At 38.3% G+C, this 22,095-nt stretch overlaps 1 protein-coding gene across 1 annotated transcript in view; it reads left to right on the top strand.

The window, feature by feature from the left end:
- sema3d (sema domain, immunoglobulin domain (Ig), short basic domain, secreted, (semaphorin) 3D) overlaps positions 1–22,095 on the top strand; it is a 62,969-nt gene that overhangs the window by 4,574 nt on the left and 36,300 nt on the right. Inside the window, exons 2-3 of the mRNA XM_065283543.2 lie at positions 4,412–4,647; positions 16,599–16,753. Coding sequence (XP_065139615.1) covers positions 4,440–4,647; positions 16,599–16,753 — 363 coding nt within the window. The 5' untranslated portion in view covers positions 4,412–4,439. The remainder of the gene's footprint in view (positions 1–4,411; positions 4,648–16,598; positions 16,754–22,095) is intronic.

Consider the following 22,095-nt stretch of genomic DNA (forward strand, 5'->3'; position numbering starts at 1 on the left):
ATTTGTATGAAATTGTGAAACATTCCCTGGTCATTATCTTCGGAGTCCATCTCTGCATATTCACGCCCAACACTATCCTTACAGGTACGTACAGAATGGAGGTGCAAAATTACGACAGTTGCAAGTTTTCCCCAGTGACTCTAGGGGTCGCTGTTTGACAAAAATGTCAAACTGCATGGAATACCTTTAAGTGAACTTAAATACATAAGTTTTTGGGAGACCCATTACTTAATTTAATTGAAGTTTACTTATTAAAATGAGTTCAGTTCAACTTATTAGTGTTTTCAGTGTAACATCGTTTTATCTGACTACCTTTTTTTTACCAATACTGTTTTAGTGTACTGTCAGTGTGTTTTCTCTCATGAGTACGTTACATGACTGATTGTTTCAGCTTTGTCTCCTTCAGTGGACTCCTGTCAGCAGCCTTACTCGCCTGAACACCCATGATAAAAACACTAAACAATGTCAGACACCCCGTCCTTTTTTCACACGGTCTAACCCTAACACCATCTGTTCACCTGTGTGGATAACAGTAACATTTTCAAGCAGCCCCCTCCAAACACAGAGAATCGAGAAGAGACATTATCTGAGCACTTTGTCCCCTCTCCATTATGTCTACGGTGGTTTATCTCAGGATGTATAGAATTACCCATAATTCCCTAAACCTGTCACTCGCAGACAGACAGAGTGTCAGGTATTCAGGTTTGAGAATGTTGGCTGGAGGGATTTTATTCACTGCTGTCTGTCTTCCTCTCCATCTGCTCTTTGTCATTAGATATGCACCTGACCTTCTCTAAGCTAAGTGCAGGTATGAGAACTGAAACTTTTCTTTCTTTGAAGATGAGAGAGGGGATTAAAAACGTATCGTTAAACATGGACTTGGCACAAACAAACACGACTTAAGAGCGAGTTTCATTCCTGTTAATGTTTGCGCGACACAATGGAAAGCTTTTTTTACTTTTCCTTGTCATTTAATATCTTTTCTCCGTTGCCTTTGCCATAACAGGCAAACTTCAGAGCGCTGGTCTGTGGTGGATGATGATAACAGCTGTGGAAATAGAAAATTACCTTAAATCAGACTTAAAGCCTGTAGGAAACAGTTGTTGAGGATTTTTAAATGAAATTTGAGATTGAGCCATTATGACATAGGCTATGCATGTGCTTTCAAAGCCAAAGGAGTTTCCAAAATGCGATTCAATGAGTTCAAGTAAAGGTTTCTTTATCCATTCTTTCCATATGTATAAGCTGTCTGTCATTCAACAGTTTCCTGAGGCAAGTGTAATTTAATTTATATTCATAACAAATGAGGGAAATATGATTTCACAAATGTTTGCATTATTGGTAGTGAGTTGGGTTGTATACGTATTATCAGGGTACAGAAGATCATATATACACATGTTGGTCGCACAAGTGGAATTTTAACTGGAATAAATTTCGTTTTTGTACACAAAACTTGTCATCCTGACTGTGTGTGTGTGCATACATTGGAAATTCCTTTCGGCCTAAGTTTTTTACACATTGACACTACTTGACATATTATTTATTTAAAATGTACTGTATTTATTCTCCCCTTGTGTGAGCATACTTTTTGGAAGTTTAGGATGCAGTCTGTGTAAACCAAATTTTTACAATGTAAATTTTAATCGATCATCATAATGAATATGCTATAAGAAAATTTAGAACAATTCATAATTTTTTTAGCCATCATATCTGACAGTAAAACCATAATTTAGTTTTTAATCTTGGTTTAGCCTTCAAGTTTTATCTTTAAAGTCGCCATGAAACGGAAGTAGCCATTGTCTTCACACGGTGCTGTAAGCGTTAACGCTTTCCATTCACTTTTAATGGGTGACGTCATACGTTGTCGAACTGAATTGTGGATCAGTCGGCACTGCTCAATGCCGTTGCTCGTGGCAGAAGTTGAACATTTCTAAACTTTTTAAGCGGCAACGCGTGCATCAGCCAATCAGATCGTCTTATGCAAATAACCTAGGCAGAGCCAGCCAATTACGTTTATGGAAGACTGGAGCATGTGTTGCGGCCGACCACTGTGATTGGCTGTTAGCTTCAGACATGCCTTCCATTAACTGTGCATTCAGACCGCCACCGGCGAGAGCGTCAATAAAAGCTCTGGCTGCCCTGACAACGACGCTAAAGAAAAGTTGTAGTGGACGCTCTGACGCTCGAATGCATTCTCTGAACTCCTCTCAGGCGGAGGTTTCCGCCTTCCGATTGGTTGCCGGTGAACAGTTCCGCCTTCCGATTGGTTGCCGGTGAACAGTTCCGCCTTCCGATTGGTTCTCATCTCAATCTCAATCTCATTACCATAAAGTTGAGCTGATTTCAACTCTCCTCGACGCTCAGGCTGTACATGACGCACCGCTGCTCGCCGGAGCTCGCCGCCGGCTCTCATTGAAAATGAATGACTACCGGCCACTTTGACGCTCTCGCCGGTGGCGGTTTGAATGCACAGTAAGTGTTAACACTTCTGTCCCGTGTGAATGTACGGTTTTATTCCCCGTGGTGATGTATATCTGAATGAAACCAGCTACTGAAATGAAATAAGGCAGGGCTGGATTTAAATTTGTCCATTGAGATTTGACTGGATCGTTTGAAGTTGGTTCGTGTTGCTGCAATCTTTTTTCTGGACCCCGCCAACCTGCCATACCATATGATCGAAAGTAAAGCGAGATCGTTTTGAGGAGAGGAGGAGATTATGAGGGCACATGATTTAAAAAAATAATGAAGATAAGTCATTTGTAAAAAATGCCACAATGTTCCAAAACAAATGACCGTTTTTCCTTTAGATTTCATGGCGACTTTAATGAATAAAACGGTAGCTGTACCGCAGGCAGCCATGGGAGCTAAGAAGTGAAATAACATAAGCTAATTGTATAAAATATTGAAGGCATTAGTCATCCCAGAATAATTGAAATGTAATCATATAAACCCATGGAAAAGGATAGGAGTAATGTTAGTATGATCGTATTTCCCCTACACAATCCAATGTGGATTTACAGAATCGTGCCACCACTTGACAGAATGACAGGAATTACTTGTGATGTAACCAAGACAAATTTTCATTGCATGTTGCCATTAGTATGTTATGAAAACATAACACAATGCCTAACTTGGTGTCCATGTGTGTTAAAATGAAGATTATTTACACATGGATAACCCCTAGACCCAACCACAACCATAGCAATGTAATTGACCCCTGCCAAGAATAACAAAAAAGTAACCCGAGCTCCAAATAATGAACTTGGGGTGACCCTTTTGAGGAGCTGCGGAGTAAAATAATGCATGGACTGTGTGGTAGGTGTACGAAGCTTGTTGAGAGATATTCATAAAATGAAAAAAAAAACCCCAAAAAACATTCAGTAATGTATTGATATATGAGACTGAGGCATTTGCCAATAATCCCTGCGCTGATATCCTTATGACATTTGCTCTTTGAGATATCATCCCTTTGCCCCTTTAAACCCACCATATGATCAATCAAAATCAAAGCTATCTCTGGTATCACCTTATTCTTAAAATAAACATACAAATCTGACTTATCTTTATGTTAGTGTTAGAAATATGTGTGTGTTAAGGTACAGAAAAACATTCCTTAGAGCAACAACATATTGAAAGGATCACCAAAGTCTATTGAATATATATAAATGCAATAGTTGACGTCACTAAACCAATCAGTCAGTTGTTGGATGTCAAGTGACCCATCTTTTTGTTTGAAAACAGTGTCTGTTTAGGGCTGCGTGCATTTACACATTCTTTCATTCTTTCTTTTATTTATTCATGAATTTGTTCGGTCATTCATTTGCTCATTTAAAATAATGGGTCTTTTTCGAGAGCCTACACTCTGGAGAGCGGGTGGATGGAAAAATCCTTGTTCTTAATGATTCCCCGCTGAAGAAAATCTCCTAATGAAGACAAACTGCTACAGTTTTCTCGCTCTCTCCCACAATTTCATGCCACCCTGTTGACTAATGAAGCAAATTCAGACATGATCTTCACCTCGACCCCAGCCCAAGGGTTTATAATACTGTCTGTTGTATTGGCGAGAAAGGGACAGGGCAGAAGAGAGATGGGTGTGAGAAAAGAAAGGCGTTTGAAAGAAGGGCTGAAAGTGGTTGCGCTCATCAGGCTGACCTTTTGTTTAGAGACAAACAGATTTAGAAAGAGAAAAAGAGACAGAGAAAGTATGCGTGTTGGTGGACAAAAGGGAGGATCTGAATAGAGCAGCAGCTGATGCAGGGCAGCTCGGATGCCTGAAAGAAACCGCAGCAAAGCAGCTGAACATTCGCTTGGGATTTAACAAGATTTTACACATGCACACACGCACACACTTTCATGCTAACAACTCCCAGCCACTCCTTTAGATAACTCAAATCCACTCAATCCATTACAGGTCCACAGCAAAGCTTTCCCCTCCCATCATGGAGACGGTTGGAGATCCAGACAGAGATGAACAGAGGAGCAGACACCAGTGTCTACCACAGGGCAGGATGCTCGGCTGGAATGGAAGGGTCGGGACGGAGCGGATCTCTCCTGTCTGGTGCTCCGTGCTGGCGATTCTCTTTCTCTGTCTGCCTGAGATAAACTGCATGAAGGAAAGTGTACCGAGAGTTAAGCTTAGCTACAAAGGTAAAGTGTACTTTTCTTACTGTTATACTTTTTGTTTAATCTAAAAAGACATGCACATGTTTTGTGTAAAGTTATGCATTAAATCTGTACTATATGAGCTAAGTTGAAGGATTATTGGTGTTTGAAAAATTGACATACAGGTAGATTTATTTTGAACGTCTGTGTGAATGTTTGCCATTTATAAGAAGCATTTTGAAGTACAAGTGTGATGACAGGTTTATAACTCACTTGTAAAAAGTCAGTATTTAGACTGCAGATGTGACTGACTGAGTGTACATAAGGGATGTGCCACATATCACAGACGCAGACAAGTTTTTGATGTTCTTTTGAAGTTTTAAAAAATATGTCATAACACAGATGTTTATTGTTTTATACAAAGCTAGTTATTGCTACAGTATACTTACTGACTGTAACACACATCCTAACTTTATTCATTTTAGGGGAAAATGAATTCAAACCCAAATGAATTCAAAACCAAACTTTCAAGAAAATTGTTACCTGTGTGTTTTTCCACAGTAGAAGACAAACGATCATTTTATAATTATAGGTGAACCAAGGTCATGACCACAGAACTGCTCTGCTTTTTCTGATAATATTGCTAACCACCACTGCATACTTGGATATTTCAGCTGTAGTGTTTGATCGTTCAACTGCTACTGGGACTTTTGTTAAAAGGGACACTCCACTTTAAAAAAAAAAAAATGCTCATTTTTCAGCTCTCCTAGAGTTAAACATTTGATTTTTACTGTTTTGCAATCCATTCAGCTGATCTCCGGGTCTGGCGGTCCCACTTTTAGCATAGCTTAGCATAATCCATTGAATATGATTAGACCATTACATCGCATTCAAAAATAATAATAAGAGTTTTGATATTTTTTCCTATTTAAACTTGACTTTTCTGTAGTTACATCGTGTACTAAGACCGACGGAAAATTAAAAGGTTCTAGGCTGATATGGCTAGGAACTATACTCGCATTATGGCGAAATAATCAAGGACTTTGCTGCCGTAACATGGCTGAAGGAGGCGCAATGATATTATGCACTGCCCGAAAATAGTCCCCTTGGTAACTTTCAATAGCAGGGGAGTATTTTCAGGGCATTACATTATATCATTGCACCGCCTGCAGCCATGTTACGGCAGCAAACTCCTTGATTATTACGCCAGAATGAGAGTATAGTTCCTAGCCATATCTGCCTAGAAAAACGCAACTTTTAATTTTTCGTCGGTCTTAGTACACGATGTAACTACAGAAGAGTCAAGTTTTAAATAGGAAAAATATTGAAACTCTTAGGTTATTTTTAGCGCGATGCTAATGGTCTAATCAGATTCAATGGATTATGCTAAGCTATGCTAAAAGTGGTACCACCAGACCCGGAGATCAGCTGAATGGATTCCAAAACGTTAAAAATCAAATGTTTAACTCTAGACGAGCTAGAAAATGAGCATATTTTCAAAAAAAAGTGGAGTGTCCCTTTAAGTCAGCAGGGTGTTAATGCTCAGATTTCAGCATTGATGCCACAAACACAGCGAGTTAGGCTTATACTGGAGTTACTGTACACTTGCAACCTCATAGCAGTGCTAGGAGTTCAAGCACACACAGTGTGTAGTGCCAGTAAGAGTTTAAGGCCAGATAAACATGTGATGTTATAAACTGAGTGAAGTGTAAAAGAAACAACTGTGAAAAGTAATAGCATGTCCCTATTCTTTTAAGTGCACGGACACATGCTATGGGTTGTATAAGAATACTAATAATAAACACATTATAAATCTACACTATCTGAGCGCCACAACACCAGTAGCATTAATAAATTGTTAACCTGCATCCTCAGAACTTTTTTTTTTTTTATAGTTTTGACAAGTGCTAAACTATTGCTTTAGACGTTAATTTTTCCTAACTAGCAGGAAGTGCTAAAAGTTATTTATATGTTTTTCTTTTGCTTTCCTTTTTCTCCCACATTCAATCCCTGCCTCAATTGAAGTGAATGCTGAATTTATTTTATGGCACTGAGGGGAATTACAGTTATTGCTCCCTAAAAGCTCTCTCAGTCTGACCCGCAGCATGCCAGCACTACTGAAACAGACCTCATCCAAATCAGGAAACCGAGGCCAATATAAATATGACTGACTGTGGTGAGCGCTCTGTTTATTTTCAGCATAAAAAACCCTCAGCATATGGAAGCTGTGCATCAGATTGCCACATTTTAGTCTGTGTTGGCAAGTATGAGACTCAAGTGAGCGGAGAGAATGGATGATGCCTAGTGTGGTGTCTGACTAGTGATCTTTGTGAAGTTTTAAATAAGTTAAATTCAAATGTATTTGTATAGCACTTTTTTATAATGTTGAATAAAAACCTATGGGTTAGGTCTGCCATTTTTGACCCTATGCTGGGTTGAAAATAACCCAGCATTTTTTAGAGACTAAGATAAATAACAGGCATTATATTTAACACCATTATTAAATGTTTTGAACCCCTATTTTGTATATTAGGCTGGATTTTTGGGTCATGGCTGTTAATATGTTGTGTATTTACTGGACTGGAGCACTGTGCTGTATTTCAGTTCAGTTTTATTTTCATAATGCTTTTCCCAATTTGCATTGGTGTAAAGCAGCATTACAGAAAACATTTTAATAAAAATCAACGTCCAGGATCAGCATTAGTTTATTATATAGAATATCTTTTGAACTTAGCTTTAGATCAGTTAAACACTGTCAGAAAAAAAGGTACAAAGTTGTTCCTTTTTCTGTCGTTGGGGTGGTACCCTAAAAGGTACCTTTTTGTACCTTTATGGGTATAAAACACATTGAAATGTTGTACCTTATGGGGTACAATATTATACTTTAAGGACCTATTGTGTACCTTAAGGAACAATTTTGTACCAGTTAAATTTTAGGGGTACAAAACAGTTAACTGTACCTTTAAGGGTACGAAATAGATCCTTAAGGAACAGTAACGTACCCCAAAAGGTACAACATTGTATTATGTTTATATACCTGTAAAGGTACAAAATGGTACCTTGGGGTACCACCCCAGCGACAAAAAAGTTACAGTTTTGTACTTTTTTTTCTGTCAGTGAAATGTGAATGATTTATGAAGTTTATGATCTAGCATTGAATAATTTTTTTGCCTTCTTTATGCGTTAAATCCGAGAGGCAACCTTTCGATCTCTCTGATGAAGTCAATACGGAAGTGATTTAAACTGCAATTCTCTAAAATGGAGTCAATTCCCATAGACCTCCATGTTAAAATGTACAACTTTACAGTAGAAAATAATATGTTTATAGCCTGGTACAAAAATAATTTTTGGTCTATATAGCTAATTTTGCCCTTCATGACAATTGTGAGGGGGGTAATTTTTTTTGTAACTCATCCGTTTAAATTATATTAAGCCTATTAAGGGCGTGGCCACTTGAGTGAGGGGTGAACTGCCACTGCTGTCACTAGAGTCGAGCTAGGGGCGTGGTTTCAGCAACCAGCCACCTCAGCTTCACCCACATTCCGCCTCTTTACCCATTTTTGGATATCCGCGAGTGATGCGCGGTGACCCGCGGCCAAGATGGCGTTCAGAATAGTGTTGGGCGATATGCTCCATTTTGAGATCGTCCTATCGTCAGCCCGTGAGATCGCCGATACATGATAGTATCGGGGGCCGGGGCAGTAGTTTACTCATTTATTAAATTACTGCCCCTCTGCTTTACTTATGACAAGTCACGTCATGACCGCAACCTTCTTAAAACTGTTGTCATTAATCCATCCGCATCATTAAGTCTAAAATTTTCTACGTGCCAAGGAGCGGGAACAACACACTCACTGGTTTTAACCCTCTGCGCACCTAACAACCTCTCTAGTGCAAGTAAATCTCAGAGCCGTGCATATTAGTTCAGGTGCTAAAATGAGTCCATGCCGTACGCATTCAGGTCCGAGCAAGAGTTCAAGACGCGCGCATTCAGGTCCGAGCAAGAGTCCAAGACGTGCACATTCAGGTCCAAGCAAGAGTCCAAGATGCGCACATTCAGGTCCGAGCAAGAGTCCAAGACAATCACATTCAGGTCCGAGCAAGAGTCCAAGACGTGCGCTTTCAGGTCAGAGCAAGAGTCCAAGATGCGCACATTCATGTCCGAGCAAGAGTCCAAGACAATCACATTCAGGTCCGAGCAAGAGTCCAAGACCCACACATTCAGGTCCGAGCAAGAATCCAAGACACGCACATTCAGGTCCCAGCAAGAGTCCAAGATGCGCACATTCAGGTCCGAGCAAGAGTCTGAACGTGCGCATTCAGGTCCAAGCAATAGTCCAAGATGCGCACATTCAGGTCCGAGCAAGAGTCCAAGACACGCACAGTCAGGTCCGAGCAAGAGTCCAAGATGCGCACATTCAGGTCCGAGCAAGATTCCAAGACGCGCGCAATCAGGTCCGAGCAAGAGTCCAAGACCTGCGCATTCAGTTCCGAGCAAGAGTCCAAGACACGCACAGTCAGGTCCGAGCAATAGTCCAAGACGTGACATTCAGGTCCGAGCAAGAATCCAAGACACGCGCACTCAGGTCCGAGCAAGAGTCCAAGATGCGCACATTCAGGTCCGAGCAAGAGTCCAAGACGCGCGCAATCAGGTCCGAGCAAAAGTCCAAGACACGCGCACTCAGGACCGAGCAAGAATCCAAGACACGCGCACTCAGGTCCGAGCAAGAGTCCAAGACGTGCGCATTCAGGTCCTAGCAAGAGTCCAAGATGCGCAGATTCAGGTCCGAGCAAGAGTCCAAGACGTGCACATTCAGGTCTGAACAAGAAACTGAGACGCACCAACTCAGGTCCGAGCAAGAATCCAAGACACGCGCACTCAGGTCCGAGCAAGAGTCCAAGACGCGCACATTCAGGTCCGAACAAGAATCTGAGACGCGCCCACTCAGGTCCGAGCAAGAATCCAAGACACGCGCACTCAGGTCCGAGCAAGAGTCCAAGACGCGCACTTTGAGTCCACGTGCATGTGAGAAGAAATCCGCGAGCATTACAAGCTCTCTCGCGCAAAGTAAAGCCCACAAACCCTCTCATGCGAGGAAAAGCATGCAATTCGCATGGTATTGTGAAACTATGATGATAATAATAATAACTATCCCCAACTATCGTCATGCAAGCCCACCATTAGCGATATGTCTGACGATCGTCGATACACAAAACTATCGTCTATCGGCACAACCCTACTTCAGAATCCTATAGGTGACCTCATGGACACTATGTCCATCTTTTTTTACGGTCTATGGTTAAATCTCTTTCTAATATATATACAGAAGTGGCCTTTAAAAATGCACGTCACATGGAGAAGAATCACTTCCGGCATTTTCCGGGATTCTCCAGAATGGGGAATAACTCTCGGGTGCAGGAAATACCAAACCTGTAGATGGCAGTCTTGTTTCATGTTGGCTGTACTGACGACAATACGTGTGATCGACTGCGCATACTGTATGATATTAAAGTAACATGACACCAACGGAATTTTCAGTGCTCTGGCAATACTTTAATGTCATATACATGCATGATTTTTGGCAAACGTTTGGTTGGCAAAGTTTTCTTTTGCCAGTGACATATTCTTAATCGACATATAAACACTCAAACACACATCATTTGTCTTATTCTTTTCTGTGCACTAAGACTGCATGCAACTGCAGTGTTCAGTATTATCTTTTCATTTTTCTGTTCTTGTTCTGTTGAAGAGGAGTCTGAGGGTTTAGAGAAGGAATTCACTGTCCATTATCTGAGCAAAGTTCTTATAAAAACATATCTGTACCTTTTCTGTAGTTATATACTCAGTATTATTTTTCTGAAGAGTAAATGTGCACACCTCAGGGCCTGTGAGCAGCAGTCTCCTCTTATCCTTGCCTGTTTTCCCCCAAACGAAGGCTTAGGGGAACATCTGATCTGCATTAGATACATCTCGCAATGTTCTCTTGAGTCAGCTAACCAGTGTCTTTTCTATCGCCGACATCACTTCTTGACAATGTGCAGTGGAGTCAGTGAAACATCAAAATATTATCCTCAGGTTGTGTAAATATTTCTGGTAAAGACCGGCTGCCTCTACACAGGGGTCTTCAGTGGGGGTTATTGATTGTTTTATGAGTGTGGTATATTTTCCTGTGTTTGACATAGAGCACATGTATGACGGGTATAGATACGCATGTCACAGTCACCCGCCTGCAAACTCACATATAAACTCAAAGCTTTGTTTTGCAATAGAAAAGCAGCCTTTTAAATAGCCCATGGTACAGGATTTAATGAATTTATTGCTAGATGGCTCCCAGTTGGCTGTGGTTCTCTAAGCAGATGTAAAACAAGCAGGTCATATATATGATCATGTGTCATCCTAATGTGTGCTGTTCGCAGCGTTCCTCAAGTTTGGCTCTCTGCCTAAACCTCAGCAAGGATATTGATTACAAATAAGTGTATAATCTTTTAAAGTACCCCATGAGAAATTTTAAAAGAAGTCCCACAATGTGGCATTAGCTTCCATGTGTACCCTGGTTTCTGGTGAATAGCTGGAGGGGACTTGATTTGGGTTTTTTATTTATTCGCATCACATTCCTCGCTCAATATTACTCGTTGGATTTAACATTGGGTCAGGCAAATCCTTCAGTCTAGTTGTATTTTTTAACTTGCACGAAAGACGCGTTTGAGGCGAATAGCGCATATTGGTGACAATCACCCCGGCAATTTTGCATCATTCGCATCGCCCCACGTCTTTGCGTGAGTATATTATATACAAATTGTTGAATTCACGTTTGGTGTGTACGCCACATTAGAGTTATTCACTGAAAAAATTCAACGCAGTCTCTGGCAATTCGTATGGGTGATTCTCACGAAATCCAGACTTATGGGCGATTTATAATCGTGCGTAGGTCCTACGCCGTAGCCTGTGCGTAGCTCTGCGTAGCCTGACGCGCACCTCACAAAATTTCTAACAGCGCGTCGGCTCTACACGGACCGCAAACGCTGTGATTGGTCCACCAGAACCCCTCCCGTCAGGTAAAAAAAACTGCGTCATAGGTATTTCCGTTTGAGACGGTGAAAACAAACATGAGTCAAGTTGAGGAGTGATTTAACTCAAAGTGCAACATAAGTCGCTGTTTATTTACTTCCATCATTGCTGGTCTTCTCAAATTATACACAACAAGTTGCTATTTCTTCTTCGTTTGTGGGTTAACTTGCTTAGCTTCTTCTTTTGTGACGACTTCTGCTGCTACTGTGGTTACACACGTGATTACTGCCAACCAGCGGTTTCGCGTGTGTTTGCACGTCGACGCGGACGGCGACGCAAAAGTATAAATGAAAACCGACGCAGAACCTACGCCGCCGCGGCTACGCCATAGGACCTACGCACGACTATAAATCGCCCTTTAGGTGTCCAGGATCAGATTTTTTAAAGAGCCCTTGAAGCCTATTTTTTTGCACATACTGTATAAGATTAAGGTCTGAACTTACTATAACCATTATTTTTAGAGGATTTAAAAAATATTTCCTATAGAATTATTTACATTTTTAAATTTTTATCATTACCGCAACGTGATATTACATTAAATATATGCTTTTACAAACTCATGTTTTGGTAATGAGAATTAAAAAGTTGTCTACGTACTATGACAAACAAAATTTGTACTTTTATCTGTAGAGAAAAAATAAGAACTGCTGACCTGGTAGCCATCTTGAGTGTCACAGTCAATTATGTCCCTTCCAACATTTTTTTTTAATGTTAGTTCCTTGAGGGCTTAAACAATGATTGAAAATTGTTGCGGAAGATGATAAAATTGGTCTTGGACACATTTATATTCCTTATTATTGTCTCTACATTTACCAGTGATCACCAAACACCACATGTTTCTTTACTGTAAATGTTTATAGTATAACATGCACTGAAGCTTTTTGTTTTTTAGATTTTTTTATTATAAATATTTCCATGTCAAAGAACCCAAATCCAATCATGGACACGTTGCGGTAATGAAAATGTTCCCCTTAAATGTGAAAAAAAAAACACACAAAATTGGTTTGTATGTTTCCATTTGAAATCATTTGCAAAATAGTACATGAAGAGATGTTTGTAACTGTATGCTTCTTATTTTGATACTCTTACTTTGCATTTACTTTTTTATGAAAATGTTTCATGACACCTCATAAGTCAAATTTCGCGAGAATCACCCGTATGTATTTTACGAGAAAGGTAATTCATATTAATTTGTACGACTACACGCGCGTTTTTTTGTATAATTTGCTTTCGCTCCTATGATATGATGTTGGGGTTAGGGGTGGGGTTTGTATTTTTTTTTATTGACTGTATGAGCTCTCACGAGGCTGGTAATTTTTATGACACTGCAAACCAAAACATGCAAATGTCTAGTATTGCAATACAAACTTATAAGGTTAGATATGCCTACTGATCTTATTGAAGCGAGTCAGGTCCCTTGGTTGCATACTTTTTAATAATGCAAGTACAGTTACAATCTAAAGTACCTAAATGAGGACTCCAAAACTGTTAGACACACTTATATTCAACTTAATTGTCATACATTTAATCTTTTTTCTCAAATCTAACAAAAAATCGTTTTAGTTGTTTCAGCTTATTCTCTTGCATCGGTAAGCAATGTTTTATTTTAATATTGGAAAGAGTGGTCCATCTTTACTTTCTTAAACAGTCACTATACTTTTTTTAATATTATGGCCTTTATTAGAGACAGATTTTAATGCACAGTTTAAATAATTATAATGCTTTGATAAACAATGTCTAGCTGTTCTTCATAGACTAGCGCCAATGTTATGCTATCTTCTGTAAATATAGAGATTAGCTTCTACACAAGTGCTAATAAGCTTTCAAGGAGAAGCGTAGGATTGATTCCTTTGAGAGAACCAGATTATACTTCATAGCCCCAGATAAAGCTCTGTAGACCTCATTGCCAAACAGAGATCTTTCAACAGGGGGCTCTGACCTAATACTGTTTGCATAGTAGATTAGCGTCAGCTCGTCCAACGTTAGCATGAATGGGGTTTTATTTTAGAGAGGATTATTTTTTGTAAATATTGATCAGAGGTGACCTGTCTTAAACCCTGCACCCCAGAGAATTATAGTTATATACTAGGATTGATTCAGCTTCTTGACGCTTAGAGCTCAGAAGCCTGACGCCCTATGACCCGACCATAACACGGATGTTTACACAAGATGTTTGCCTATGGAAGACAGCAGCTGAAGACAGGTTGATGAAACCGAATACAAGAAAGAAGAATTGTGCTTGTGTTGATGAAAAATACACAGAGAGGTTTCAGAGGTGTTTGGGTGCAAACATACATTTGTTTTGTTTTCAGGCTGCTGGCAGATGGTTGTGTTTTGTGCACATGCAGAGCATTGGGTGGAGAATTATTTCTTCATCCAAGACTATGCATCATGACGTGTTTTTAAAAATATTCAAAGAAGTGCGTATCTAAAGAGATTAAGTAGGTTGCAGAGTAGAGAACAGAGAATCACGTTTACAGATTTTTCACCTCTTTTAAATTGAAGATAGTCTGCAGGCTTTAAGCTTGTTTACATTATCGTAAAAACGTGCATGCATGCAATGGTAATCTGAGTGAGCCATATCTCAGCTGTCTACGCTGCTTACCGGCTGCTTACAATAAGAATAATAGAAAGTGTCATTACAACTAATCTGCCGCTGTGCTCATGTCTGTTTTAACTGATAGGAAAGATTAGATCCAGGTGATTTCTCACATATAGTTCAGACACACTCAGTTTATATTAGACTGCAGAAGTGAGGGTTTGAGGATAGAGGGTTTGTGGATTAGAGAAGATAAAATCTTGGAATTTAAACACATGCTGTAGATGACAAAAAAGCTTAGAGGTTTTGGTAGATCGTATTGGAGAAACGGTAATGTTGTGCATTTCAGTATATTAGAGAGTGAGAGGAAAAACATGACACAGCTGCTTTCACACAAAAATGAAAATTCTGTCGTCATTTATTGTTGACGGATCTCAATGACTTCTACTTTTAACTCTTTCAACGCCATTGATGAGTTAATTTGACAATTATGAGAAAACGCTTCCCTGCCAATGACAAGAATTTCCGGCTTTCCGCAATACCGCTGTTATCCAACAGGTCTTCCGCAATTTATCCAACCCTGAAGTAACGGCTCATGTGAAAGAGTAAGAACTCTTTGTATGTTTTTGAGGATCGCTCTAAATCTGATTTCTATCAAAAGTCCTTCACAAAAACCCAATTATCTCAGCTTTTTGCTCAAAATTTGGTGTTTACAGTGAACTAGTAAAGGAAGGATGAAATGTTTTTTGTTTTATTTAAAAGCAGAGGGTCTATTCTTTCATACAATTTGATATATTGTATGTTTATATATTTAAAGAAGAACATTTTCTGTAAGGCATTCAACTTTTGTGAAAATCATGAAAAATGCTGGCGCTGGCAACTTTTTTGACATATTTTCTTGTAAATTAGCATTTTTTATCAGACTTTTAACTCTTTCCCCGCCAGCAATTTTTTTAACTCTTTTACCGCCAGCGTTTAAAAAAAAAGTTGCCAGCCAGTGCCAGCATTTTTCATGATTTTCACCAAAGTTTAATGCATTCCAGAAAATGTTCTTTAAATATATAAACATACAATATACCAAATGAAAGAACAGACCCTCTGCTTTCAAACAAAAAAAAAAACCTTTCATCCTACCCTTCAGTGGTTCTTTTGTAATCAGCTTTTGAATATGGGTAGGTTTCTGCAAAAACACCACATTTTGAGCAAAAAGCAGAGATAATTGGGTTTTTGTGAAGGACTTCATAGAGATCCCATTTAGAGCGATCTTTAAAACAGACACGGACATGCAGCCGCTTACCATAGGGCAATACTTCCGGGTTTAAAAAGTTGCGGAAGGGTGCCACCTGGTGGATGATAGCGGTATTGCGGAAAGACGGAAAATCTCGTCATTGGCAGGGAAGCGTTTTCTCTTGAAAGAGAGAAAGAGTTAAAAGTTGCCAGCCAGCGCCAGCATTTCTTATGATTTTTCACAAATGTTTAAGGCCTTAATGCCAGATATTCTTTAAATATATAAACATACAATAGGCTATATCAAATGAAAGAAGAGACCCTATGCTTAAAAAAATAATAAATAAATAAATAAAATGGGTAGGTTTCTTCAAAAATACCAAATTTTGAACAAAAAGCTGAGATAATTCAATTTTTGTGCAGGACTTTTGATAGAGATCACATTCAAAGCTATCCTCAAAACACACATGGAGTTTGAATGGTTTGCCTTAAGGCAGGAGTCGGGAACCCTGGGTCCTGGAGGTCCACTGTCCTGCAGAGTTTAGTTCCAACCCTAAACAAACACACCTGAATTTCATTTCCAAGTAATCCTGAAGACAAGAATTTGATTTTTTAGGTGTGTTTAATTAGGGTTGGAACTAAACTCTGCAGGACAGTGGCCTTCCAGGACCAGGGTTCCCCACCCCTGCCTTAAGGGAATACTTCCGGCTTTTTTAAGTCGGATAAGAGCGCCACCTGGTGCGGAAATATGGATTGCCGTAAAAACTCGTCATTGGCAGGGAAGCGTTTTTCCTTATTTGATGAGTTAACTCGTCAATGGCGGGGAAAGATTTGCTGAATTGCTCGAGAGCAGGATTAAACATATTTAAAGGGAATTATTTGATTTCACCGCCTTTTGCATCTGAGCTCCTCATTTATTTTTAGATGTACAAATTATTTTTATAATACCCACTTAAGATGAAATTTTCCTCACTTATAGTGCTGTAATTTAGTAAAGAGAGACTTAATTGTTTTAGAAAATAGAGAGCTTAACCCCGCCTCTAAAAAAAATAAATTCAATATAAAGTCAGTTTTTTGTCTGCCATGTTGAGTTTATATGTTGAGTATTTTTTTCAAAAAAATGCAGTGTGTTTATATCTAACCCACCACTTGACTTTTCAGAGCTGATCCATTCTCGAAGTATCGTGCCGTTTATGGGTGAGGGACAACGATTTCAAACAATCCTACTGGACGAGGAGAGAGGCAGATTAGTGTTGGGTGTCAAAGACCACATCTACCTTCTGGACCCAGACAACATGAATAAACACCCCAAAAAGGTAAACACGCACCTTAAAGAGCTCACACCTGCAGACATGCAGAATCAGGCCTATGTGAAAGGCACGTTTGACACTTTTTCTCTCTGTGTGGTCTGGGTGCAGATTTTTCCATAGAAATATTTGCAAGCATATTCATTTGCCCTCAGACGGGTTGACAGATAGCCTGCAAGGCAGGAGTCTTTAGGTCAGTTTTGAATAGTGTAGTGTTTTCATTACATCTAAGAGAGAAAATAAAGCCTAATGGACTGAAGTGTTGTTTTTGGGGAAGCTTGCTGTCATTTCTTGTCTCTTCACAGTCAATGTTAATTAGCCGGCTTGTTCATTTTTATAACTGTGCTTTTCTCCTTCGTTTATTTAAGGCATGAGGTAAAGGCTTTACATAGTAGTCAGTTGCAGCCAATAAAACATTATATTTTTTTATATATTTTGGAGCTTTGAGACCAATTTGGACCCAGTGCCTGGCACAACAGAAGGCCTTTGTGCTTGAAACTGTTGTGGCTAATGAGAAAATCTCAGAATTACACGAGGAAGTGTTTTAATATTGCTTTTAACATTTGCAGTGTTTTTTAATAACTTTTGGAAGGAATTTTTAATAAAATGGGCTTCTTGTTCTCTTTCCATCACTATGGATTCATATAATAACATTTTTATTAAATGTATACTTTGTATGTACTGTATGGTCCTACAGTAAATGTAAAATAAGCTTTGCTTTTAGGAAAATATTTGACCTTGGACCACAAAACTAGTCATACACTGCAAAAAAATGACTTTTTACGTAGTATTTTTATCTCGTTTTCAGTAAAAATATAAAAAAATCTTAAATTAAAAATGACCTACAAAAATAAGTCAGATTTAGTCAAGTTTTTAGACAAAAAATATAAAATTTAAGCAAATTAGTGCTTAAAACAAGCAAATCAAATCTGCCAATGGAATAAGAAAAAAATTATTGAATTAAGTGTTTATGAAAAAAGTAAAGTTATTTAAAGAAAAAAAAATTTATTCCATTGGCATTATATATATATATTTTTTTGCTTGTTTTAAGCACTATTTTGCTTAAATTATATATATATATATATATATATATATTTTTTTTTTTTTTTTGTCTAAAAACTAGACTTATTTTTCTTAGGTCATTTTGCTCATTAAGAAAATACATCTTAATTTAAGAATTTTTAGATATTTTTACTGAAAAAAAGACAAAAATACTAAGTAAGAAAGTCATTTTTTTGCAGTGTAAGAATATATTTAAGCCAAAAATACATTGTATGGGTCAAAATTATAAATTGTTTATGCCAGTAAAGATCCTTGTTCCATGAAGATATATATATATATATATATATATATATATATATATTTTAATTTCCTACCATAAATGTATAAAAAAATTATTTATCATTAGTAACAGGGACGTCGTTAGGCCTATTTTAGGGGGGCTGAAGCTACCCCAAAATGTTCCTAAGCCCCCCTAAATGACAGGGCTCTCAAGTGTCACGCATTGAGCGTGACAGTCACTCATTTCGGTCTTTTGTCACGCACTCCCGCCACACATTGTATTTCTCACGCAGAAAACTATTTATAATATATTTAATATATGCCGCAGGCCCGCAGCGCACAAAAGTTATCTGGTCGCGCCGCTCTCACTATGGAAACCGGCAGGAATCAAGCGCGTATCCCCTAGAGCCTGCCACTTATCAGCCAATCAAAAAAAAAGAAATAGGCTACACAATAGCCAATCAGAAAATAGCACTATTGTATCTGGGTAAGATTTAACGCAACAACCAATGAAAGGCGTCATGCTGCGTCAAGTTTCGTCTCCTCCCCTGATCTGAGTCAGCAGCATGGATTTAGCGCGTTTATCAATCCGCAGGGGGCCGAGCAGAGCGAACATCAGTAGTACAAGGTGTGTGCAGGGCGGACTGGCCATGTTGACCTGGCGGCTGTTCTGACCCGCCGTGCAGTCGTCTCAGGTTGACATGTGAAAGAGAGAGAGAGACAGACGCAGCGAGATGCTGCAAAATCAATCACAGAAATATTCTCCAGGAAGGGAGCAGGTCAGTCACCAGTAAAAGCACGCGTCTATATATTGCTTATTAACGTAACAGGTTTTAAAGTCATGTGCTGGCGTGATGCATTGCATTATGTACAGTTGTTGTACTGAACGCATCAGGCAGATCATTTCATGCAGCGAAACACCAGGTGATTGTGAAGTGTATCCTTTTATAAAACTAGTTTTTTTTTGTGGAAAAACTGGATCAAACGTGCAAATTGAGCTTTTAATGGGCATTTCACCTTATATTTGCAGTAAAATAGCTTTTTTAAAATCTAATAATATAATTAAATTATAGCTTATTAAATATGTTTGTTTCATTTCATTTAAAATATTAATATTTTAACATTTGAACTCCTTCCTTTTAAAAAGTGTAAGGCACCTGTGTATTTGTCTTTGGTATGATAGTATAATGTGTATTCCTAGTAAGTTTTTGAGGGTTCAACATGGTATTTTTAATATTAGCTTGGCTTGGTTTACCTATCTTAACATTTTAAACAATACTAAAACGTATCAACAAGTAAAGTAAAATAAAACAACAAGTAAAAGAAAAACGTTTTGATTAAACTATATCAGAAAGTAGTAAGTACCCATCCAGATTGTTTTATCCATTGTGGTAGCCCTTGCTTATAAAAAGGTTGGAGACCCCTGACCTACAGTATAGACATAGGGGCTGTTTCCCAAACAGGGCTTAAGTCTTGTTCAAGACTAAAATGCCTGTTTGAGTTTTAGTTCTTAACTAAAAGTAGCTTGCACTAACATATCTTAAAATACATCAGTCACGTTGTTTTGTCTCAAGATGCACACCTGTAATATTTTTGTGCTTGTAAAAACTACATAAACATCCTAATATAACTAAGGCCTTGTCCTGGCTTAATCTAAACCCTGTCCTGAAAACCACATCATAATGCATCTTGACAACTCAGTATTAAGGTAGATCACTTGTTGGTCATTCCCCTTTTCTAAATTTTAGATCTGTATAATTTCCAGATTAACACAGTGGCTATCAACTAATAATATTAACCTATAAGATTAGCAAATCCGGTTTATGTTTACATTTATGTGAACACACACATTTATCTTATTTTCTGGTTAAAAGTTTATTTTGTCAAAAAAAATCCTTGGCTAAGGTTTCTATGTGAGCATAGAAATGCAAACAGTAAAATGATGTGTTTGTACTGGAAATGTGTACGTGTATTTACACAGTGAATAATGAATCAGGAAGTCTTCATTGTAAAAAAATCTCCATTCCCAAATGAACATTTTCTAGTCCCATATATGACACACAGGGAATACAATGGAATAGTGGATTGCAATAAGGTTAGTAGTATACAACCTAATAGTTAAATAATATTTGGGGTGGTGGGGGGGGGTATTTGGAGGGGTGTCACTCTTGCCTGTCTTCAAAACTTGAGAGCCCTGGTCAATAGCTTACCTGGTAAAGTATGCAGTGATGCCAATTTTTTTCTATTTCTTGTACTGCTTTTTCTCATTTGTTTAACTTACCAACTTTTTAGCTGTCTGACCTCTGTTTATGGACATTTTGGATGTTTCATGTGACCAATTTGCAGATAGAATTTAAGTCATTGCTTATAGAATAACTAATCAGGAGCAAAGTCTGGCCTAAATTCCCCCATGCAGCTTTGATGTGTCTAAAAGCTAACATTACAGTAACTTTTATTTAACAGAGTAGAAATGGAAGAGGAGGATATGTCTGTCATGTTTTACTTGTTAACATCTTGGTTTCTTGACTGGTTGTTGACATAATTGTAACTCAGATGTGAGTGCAAAAATTTTGCAAACACAAGTTACAAATACTCTGTGGGCTGAGCCCCCCCTGTCTTCCAATCCTAGTGACGTCCCTGATTAGTAATATGTGTTGCTACTTCGTTTGGACAACTTTAACTAAAAAATTTTTTGCACCCTCACATTCCACATTTTTAAGGTTGTATCAGTTGTATCTTGGCCAAATATTGTCACATCCTAACAAACCATACATCAATGGAAAGCTTATTTATTCAGTTTTCAGATGATGTATTTATCTTAATTTCAAAAAATTCACCCTTACTGGTTTTGTTGTCCAGGGTTGTTGTCCAGGTAGCTCCAGAGTCGCGAGTTGGGAAAGAAAGAAAGTCGCAAGAAAGAAAGAAACACTAAAAACTACATGCAAACATGTTTAATGTATACATTTATTTTTTACAAACTAATACAGATATTGAAAACATCTCTTTCAGCATCTTTGTGGTACTTCTAGTTAGTACATGTTGATCTTTTGTAAACGGTAAAACTTAAGCATCTTTTTTTAAAGCAACTTTATTGATATAAACATCCATTAAGTTACCATTTTATTTTAATTTTATAGACTAATGTCTTTGTTTTAAATAGTTTCATTGAGCACTTATATTGAGCACTGTATGCCAAATTAGCTGCGCATAAATAATGTGGCACTCGCATATGAGTCTCCATCAATCATAAAACAAGGGGGTCAAATCAGGTTTGTGTTCATTCTTACATTTTTCTTGCTTCTTAAATTTTTTTACCAGTTTGTAGTTTGACAACATAATCTAGATTAAACAAAGCACAAATCAAAAAATATTTATACTACTATAATCTCCAAAAATGTCTTGACAGTACAGCATACAAGTTTCTGTTTAGCTTATGAATACATTTGTGACGGTGTGTGTGTTTAAAAGTGTGTTTCTGCTCACTTTAAACCTTTCTAACATATAAGCGTTACAACACAGTCCTTTCACTGTCACATGAACGGATTCCCATGATATCACCTATTGAGCCATTGAGCTGACCCTACCACCATCACACCTGTCAATCACTGTCCCTACGGTGATCTCTCCCATCACACACACATTTTCATCTATAGACAAAATAGACATAATGTAGACATTTTCACAGCCATCTTTAATATTTACACCTCTAGTACTTAAACATTAAGCTGTAAGGTTGACAGATCTGTAACAAAGATTTACAACAGTATACACAGAAATAGAGGCAGAGTGCCAACTGCATGAAAGTGCCAAAGCTTTGAACCCTCCACATCTGTTGTGCTGAGAGCGTGCTAGTTGTTCCTTACGTTGTTCGTCAGCTAGGCAAGTGTGTATATGTTTATTTATGATCCATGTGTTTCTATTAAGTTATATTAGTCTGTATTATGGTAAAGGTATGTTAAGCCAATCTTCAAAGCACTATTGTGTAAAGTCGTCTCACGAGCTTGTTTAATGATATGTAATCAGAGGGGTTTGTTAGATTGCGTGTTACACTTGGAGACGGCTCTCGGAGG

The sequence above is a fragment of the Paramisgurnus dabryanus genome, chromosome 9, assembly GCF_030506205.2.
Source record: "Paramisgurnus dabryanus chromosome 9, PD_genome_1.1, whole genome shotgun sequence".
Lineage (NCBI taxonomy): Eukaryota > Metazoa > Chordata > Actinopteri > Cypriniformes > Cobitidae > Paramisgurnus > Paramisgurnus dabryanus.